At 42.6% G+C, this 7,565-nt stretch overlaps 2 protein-coding genes across 2 annotated transcripts in view; both read left to right on the plus strand.

Annotated features, from left to right (window-relative positions):
* Positions 1 to 3,094: 3,094 nt before the first annotated feature.
* LOC308280549 (uncharacterized protein) overlaps positions 3,095 to 7,565 on the plus strand; it is a 35,993-nt gene continuing 31,522 nt past the window's right edge. Inside the window, exon 1 of the mRNA XM_080720871.1 lies at positions 3,095 to 3,192. Within this exon, the coding sequence (XP_080576997.1) occupies positions 3,173 to 3,192 (20 nt within the window). The 5' untranslated portion in view covers positions 3,095 to 3,172. The remainder of the gene's footprint in view (positions 3,193 to 7,565) is intronic.
* Positions 4,353 to 7,565, plus strand: part of LOC308309359 (zinc finger protein 654-like) — a gene marked incomplete at its 5' end in the record, with an annotated part of 5,079 nt that continues 1,866 nt past the window's right edge. Inside the window, 4 exons of the mRNA XM_080754908.1 lie at positions 4,353 to 4,425; positions 5,327 to 5,529; positions 6,364 to 6,500; positions 7,110 to 7,251. Coding sequence (XP_080611034.1) covers positions 4,353 to 4,425; positions 5,327 to 5,529; positions 6,364 to 6,500; positions 7,110 to 7,251 — 555 coding nt within the window. The remainder of the gene's footprint in view (positions 4,426 to 5,326; positions 5,530 to 6,363; positions 6,501 to 7,109; positions 7,252 to 7,565) is intronic.

Consider the following 7,565-nt stretch of genomic DNA (forward strand, 5'->3'; position numbering starts at 1 on the left):
TGATGCACTATTGCAGTGGTTCTCAAACTTTTGGCTACGAGTTTTGTGTAGTTGAAAAGGTTTAAATGTTAAACATAACACTTTCCCCCCTATTTCTATTTCTTCTTTTCCTCATTTATGCTCATTTATTTTTGGAGCAGCCAGCAGTGCTATCTGCTTCCAGTGTTTGACTTTGTTTGTGTGTCATGTATTCATGTCAGTATTATGCAGTACCAAAAGATGCAATGCAATACCGCTGGGTACCTTCTTGCTGTTGAGAATCACTCTCTCTCACACACACACGCACGCACGCACGCACGCACGCGCACACACACACACACACACACACACACACACACACACACACACACACACACACACACAGGGCATAGCTAAATGAAATGAACTGCTCAAATGCACTGCTCCACTTAAACTGGGTTAAATGGTTTCCAATGGAAATAAGCTTAGTCTTTTTCTAGGATCTCCTTTTAGTAGACCTTGTACCAGTGAACTGTACCGTCATGAAACTGTACTTTTTTCCCATGCAAACTTCTAATACAGTCTTCAATCAAAATCAATCAATCAAATTTATTCGTACAGCAGATCTACAAGCTCACAGGATCAGGATTTTTACCTTATATTATCTATTTTTGATTGGGGACCCCCTAACCCCCTCAAGGATCCCTGGGGGTCATCATGCCCCAGGCTGTGCCAGGCTCATATTGGCCAGTCTGGTTAGCTTAGCAATAGGGTCTATGCACAGCATCCATATTGGCTAGAAATGACTTCATTCAAAAGTGTTACCAATGATACTTATGAAGGCTGTGTTCCATTTAGTGTAGCACAGTGCCAGTGGTTCTCAGACTTTTTAATTTCAAGGACCTCCTTAACTCTCAGAGTTACACACCCATAAGTGGGCATTTCGAACTCCCTCAAGGAACCATGAGGGTCCCTGGACTAGGGGTGGGCGATATGGTGATAAATATCATGGAGACGATACAATGTCTCCACAATATGCCTTTTCAGAGATATCGTATATATTGTGATACAAGGAGGCTTGTATCAGGCTTGTAAGGAGGCTTATGAAAAATCCTGTTGAATTGTTAATACAGAGATTCATTGCAGAATTCATTTAATCCTGCATTTTTGTCTAAATCAGTGGTTCTCAAACTTTAAAATCTCAAGGTCTCCCCTTAACTCTGAGAGTATACAAATTAAACCAAATGGTCCATTTGGTTTCATTTGTATACTGTCAGAGTTACATACTTGTAAGGGTCAATTTAGACCTCCCAAAAGGAACCCAGAAAGTCCCTGGACCCCACATTGAGGACCGCTGGTCTAAATGGTCTGTTACTCCTTTTTCTTTTAGTTTTTGTTACCTTGTACTGTAGGTGGTTGTACTGTTAGTAACTTGAAAAATAACCATAAAAACCAACATAAAAAATAATCGTGATAAGATCGTGTATCGTGATACAGCTTGGGAAAATATCGTGATATTGCATCTTTCCACATATCGCCCACTCCTACCCTGGACCACACTTTGAGACCCAATGGCTTGGCAGAGTGTTTCCAATGAGCCAATGGCACCCTGACTCTTTTTGACCAGAATGGAAGTGAGCCTTCATTAGTATAATTTGTAGAGTAAGGAAGTGGCCCAATTTATTTCCAATATGACTGCTGTGCAATGTGCATAGGGCCTATAATTGCCCTACAAAGGCAGAGTACAGTAACTACGAACAGAAATTTCACCAAAAAATGGGTTTAAAAGTGTTACAGCTGATCAGCCAAATGAGATATAGGCATATAAGTGATATTATACTGATTGTATAACTGTTTTTGAGGTAATTGTTCATCCCCCAATATCATGATGGCTAATTTGAACTTTTGGATACACAAATAAGTTGGTGTGTCCAAAAACGTAGTTACTGCAACTGCACTCTGCCTTTGTAGGATGATTGCAACGATACGTCATTTATACGCAACAACGATGGGTATACATACTAGGGATGTGAAAAAAAATCGGAAATCGACGCGTCGATCGACTCACGCTCACCGCGACTCAAAAAGTACGAGTCGAAAAGTCGAAAAATATATATATTTTTTTATTTTTCAAAAGTTTTTCCCCCAAAAAAGGTTTTAATCGTTCAAAAACGTAATAAGCGTTAATGTTTTCCATATGTGAGAGGACCGTGTGTGTGTGTGTGTGTGTGTGTGTGTGTGTGTGTGTGTGTCTGTCTGTGTCGGAGACGAGTGCATGCCGCCTGCATGTGTTGTGCATTCGCATGCATGCGGCGCTAGTCAGGTCCGCGGACTACTGGTTGAGAAACACTGCTGGACCGTGCTGATGTGCGCGTCATAGCAGTGCGCGCTGACTTGCCTGACTGTATCTCTATGGACTGGATGCTTTTGTTTACCTCCTGCCTCTGCATGCACGCTTGACACGAAAGCTTGCTTGTTAATGGCAGCGTCGCCGTTGTGTGCGATGATCACAAACCACACTACTCGTCGTTAACGTTAATGCGACACACCGGGGATATATGAGAGCGAGCGGTCAGCGCTCCCGCACGTTCCATGGACTTATTGTCACTCCGCTTCTAGTCTCTAGAGAACAGACTCCATGCTAACAAGGAAGAGCAATTATGTATTATCATTATTATTAGGGCTTTGATGCAAGTTCTGATGGGTGCAGCATACGTTGTGTTGTTTAAAGTAATGCGCCGTTGTGCTGCTCTCCTCTCAGCTGCTGCTTAGCGAAAAAAAAAAGTGAAAAAAGTCGATCGACGCGTCGATTTTCGGCCGCGACGCGTCGATTCGCCAATAATGCGTCGATTAACATCCCTAATACATACATATTCAATAAAAAAAAGTTAAGTTAATTCCCAGTGTGTCATGCTAGTGATGCTATTAGTCACTGTTAAGCTGGCAACGAGTATTCGGTGTCATCAACGTTTACAGATACTTTTATTATTATTGGGGTTATTTGATGACACAAATTTTATCTCAAGCTAGTATTATGTAAATACGCAATTATTATTCATTTTATTTTTCTCTCCCCCACTCTCTTTAGCTGGTGGAGGAGTACACATGTCACTGGCAGACTCCACTGCCCCAACTCAGGATCCTTGAGATTGCTCTTTGCTATTTTGATCGAGAATCTTACCTGTTTCCGGTAGGCTGTGATGATGTGCTCTCCATGCTCAGCAGCCTGGCCTTGTAAGTAACCCTGGCGGAGACCTTTGTTAGGACTGTTGGGAAAACGGGATGTACATTTCAAGAATTCATTCCTTGATCAAAGAGTAATTCATAGGATTTCTGTTCCCTGGCAGGAGTGTGTTTGAGCTCTTGCTGTTCTTTGACAAGAATGACTTCAATCATGATCCACTGAAACACTTGGCTGTTTCATTCCAGGTGAGGCTTCAAACCATTTTCTGATTAATTTTCTGATTAAGTATGCATTTCTATGAAGGGATTTGACAACAGCTGTCTGTGTCATGGTTGCCCCTTAAATGCAGAACCACTACAATATAGTTATCCACATAGCATGGCTTTTCAAAGTTTGAGGCATGCCATTCAGTGGGTGAAAAATAAAGATGAAACGGTATTCATATATTTAGTGGCTCTGGGCAGATGCCCATAGGGCAGGGGTTCCCAAACGTTTTTGTCTCAGGGCATCCCATAAATATTGTTTTAATTCGAGGCACCCCTACATTATAATTTTCACTCCCAGCACCTTATATTAATAGCATATCGCCGTTGTCGGGTGGAAACCTTGTATGTCCAAAACCATTCATTTTGTATTTATCATCTATAAAATGTACTAAACTAGTGAAAACAGCAGATCTACAAGCACACAACGCCTCGCATCGCGAGGTGTTGTGTGCTTGTAGATCGGCTGTTTTCACTAGTTTTGTGCGATTGTCTTGTATGATGAAGCAGGGCAAAAGACGTACACATTTGAAACTTGGAGATACAAGGTTTCTGCCCGACAGTGACGATATTTTAGTGATTATGTTGCGAGGAAAACGTTGAGATAATAGCCATTTGGGTTAGAACTGACTGAAAATAACTTTGTACTTAAATAATATTTTTTCTAGTGTCCAAATAAATTCCAAATATTATCAAATGATCTCGCGGCACCCCTGGACTGCCGTCACGGCACCCCAGGGTTTGAAAACCCCTGCCATAGGGGATGAAGACGCATGTCACCCTTTCTTTCCTGCTGTTTCTCAGCAGGGGAGAAAGCATGGCGTTTCAAAGTGTGAGGCTGTCATTTATTCTCTTTTTTTCCCACCCTACTGTCTTTCAGGAATGTCACGTGTCCCTTGCAAGGCATCAGAATGTTCACTTGCTCCAGGTGACCAATTGCTTACAAGATGGCGGGCCATGGGCGAACGCCACTCTGCAGTCCATCCTCACAGAGTCCACATTACCTCAGACTGAAGGTTTGTAACGGTGAAAACAGCCCATTTTTATGAATTGTCTAGCCGACAAGAAGAAGGTATGTGTCCTGAGCTGGATGCTTAAGAATTAGGTGCGGGACCCGACCTATCTGTGCCAATCTTTTATTTAATTTGTTATTATATTTGGAACCGGTGTTCAAGATGGTTCATATGCTTTCCTTACAAATACGGTTTATCAATGTTTCCACTGTGTGAACAGTTACTTCATTCTGCAAGGGGATAGAATGCTGACACCCAAATCAGGACTTAAGAGCCTTGTAATTACCCAACGACAGCACTACCTCCTGTCTCCTGAGCCTTTGCTGTGAAGTTCTGTTACTTTGGTTCTGTGTTAGCGTTCAATGTATCTGCCGTCTGCACTAGTGTGATCAAGAGAGTTCACAGTTTAGGCATTTAGCAGACACTTTTAATCCAAAGCGACTTACAATAAGCAGGTAATACATCAATATAATAAGCAAGATAATATGTCAGTACATCAGCAACAATACACCAAATGCAAAGGAATATTAATCTAGGAAAAAAATAACATAGACCTTAAACCTCTTCTAAAAACGTATAAAAAAGAGAGAAAAGCTATCTAGCTTCATGTGTGGTCATCGAGGGAAGGGCAGTGTTGAAGAGGTGAGTCTTCAGTCCACGGCGGAAGCTATAGGGAGTGAGTCTGTAGTTCTAAGTGCGACGGGGAGTTTATTCCACAGTTTGGGGACCAGGAGGGCAAATTGTCTATGAAGAGTGAATTTTTGTCCTGGGGTTTTTTAGCGAGAGTTCTGTCATCCCTGTGTTGACTGATCTGAGTGAACGGGTGGGACCAATTCCAGTTTAATTTATAAGTGACTTCATGATGTCACTAAATCCTACTCCTTTCTCCTCCTCTTTGACTCCTCCAGTGGACAGATATATCAGCTCCCAGCTGCCGGTCTTGTTGGAGCTGCGGGTTCGCTACCTGTTGAGCTGTGAGAGGGTCGGCGAGGCTATGGCCCTGGCCAAGTGCTGCTCTAAGCATCCCACAGCAGGGCAACATCACTTCTTCCTCCAGGTGTACCTCACCTGGCTTCACAAAACCTCCCAGCATGACCTTCTGAACAAAGAGGTAGGCTGAGTGTTGTATAGAGATGATGTTTACAATGGACGTGTGATATGTATGAGGGAGGACAGTATAATACTATTGGCAGAAACTCAAAGTTGACTTTAGTATAGAGAGATTGGAAATTGACCTATGGCTTTTTGCATGTGTCAATGACTATAACTGACCCTGTTACTAACACACTCCCAATGGTTTAAACCAGGGTTCCCCAATTAGTTTTCCCCAAGGGCCGAATTATGTCTAGGGTACCAAGCCGAGGGCCACAACATTGCACTACTCCAGCGACAGTTTTTTGTCAGGTGAAAATCTTGTATGTCCAAAACTGTTCGTTTTGAATTTATCATATTAAAAATGATTTAAACTAGTGAAAACAGCCGATCTACAAGCACACAACGCCTCGCGGTGCGAGGCGTTGTGTGCTTGTAGATCTGCTGTTTTCACTACTTTTGTGCGACGGCCTTGTATGATTTGCGAAAGAACGTACAAATTTGGAGATGCGAGATTTCCACCCGCCAACGACGATATACTAGTGTTGTTGCTGCTCTTATACCACCATTATTACTGGGGTTGGTGTGGGCCAGACAGTAGCCCCCCGCGGGCCGCAAGCCTATTGGGGAACCCTGGTTTAAACTGTAGAATAGATAGTACTCGTTAAGAGTATGTTTAGGCACTTGCGCTACATCTTTGCAAGACAGCCAAGACATGCACACAGCAGGAATTGAACCAGAGACGTACAGTACAGTACTGTAGCAATTGCACATCCAGTTAGCTGCTGGTGTGCCCTGAATAGGACCTGAATGGTGTAATGGCACCAATGGACCCTCCTCCTCTTTTTTTCAGGTGGCTGATCTTAATGGCAAAGATGCTCTTCACATCATCTGTAATATGGAGAGCGAGGAAAAGGATGAATCACTACTGGGCCTCACCAGAGCCTTCCTCTCCCAGGAGCTACGAAGAGGAGACATGGACCATTTGTGGTAGGTTTTATTCTCAATATAAATCAGGGTTCCCCAATAGGCGGCCTGCGGGCCATTTGCGGCCCGCGGGGGGCTACTGTCTGGCCCCCACCAACCCCAGTAATAATGGTGGTATAAGAGCAGCAACAGCACTAGTATATCGTTGTTGTCAGGTGGAAATCTCTTATCTCCAAATGTGTACGTTCTTTCGCAAATCATACAAGGCCATCGCACAAAAGTAGTGAAAACAGCCGATCTACAAGCACACAACGCCTCTAGTTTAAATCATTTTTAAAATGATAAATGCAAAACGAACGGTTTTTCACCCGACAACAACGATATCTGAACTGTCACTGGAGTAGCGGGTATGCCACCGTCGCCCCCTGCAATGTTGTGGCCCTCGGCTTGGTACCCTAGACATAATTCGGCCCTTGGAGAAAACTAATTGGGGAACCCTGATATAAATTAACAAATAATACCATGGCCAGTCATTCTCTGAGGACTATAATTATAATGCTATGCTACTATTTTGACTTTTCTTATGTCTATCTTGGTACATACGTCATACATAGTCTAATATAACTGTACACAATAGGAATATTTATCATAATTGTCTTATATGTCCTACAGTGACCTTGTGTTCCTATGGAGTAAACTACATATGCGGCTGCAAACCCCCAAACAAGTTTTACTCGAGGAGAGCCATGAGCTGATGCTGTCTGCCACCAATGTCAACTCAATCTTCCCGTTCATCAGAGTCATTCTGGAAGAGGTGAGACATACACTACAGTAAAGTATTGTTTCATGTTAGAAGCTACTTTCTTTGTGCAGACTTGCTCTTGAACTTTATGTCATCATCTAAGCAAATGGTGACTGTTATTAAAATAAGTTTTGATCATAAACCATAACCAGAAATGAGACTCAAGAGACCGCTGTTTCTAATAGACCACATGTTTTTGATGGAACAGACAAGGTAGATTTACAGAAGCAATAAGGAGCGATCTGCAGGTCCCAACTGACAATCACAGAAATGGATTTTAAAGGGTATTCTCTCAAGGATGTTTACGATATTATGACAATAACAAG

This window comes from Nannobrachium achirus (assembly GCF_963921795.1).
Source record: "Nannobrachium achirus genome assembly, chromosome: 24".
Taxonomy (NCBI): Eukaryota; Metazoa; Chordata; class Actinopteri; order Myctophiformes; family Myctophidae; genus Nannobrachium; species Nannobrachium achirus.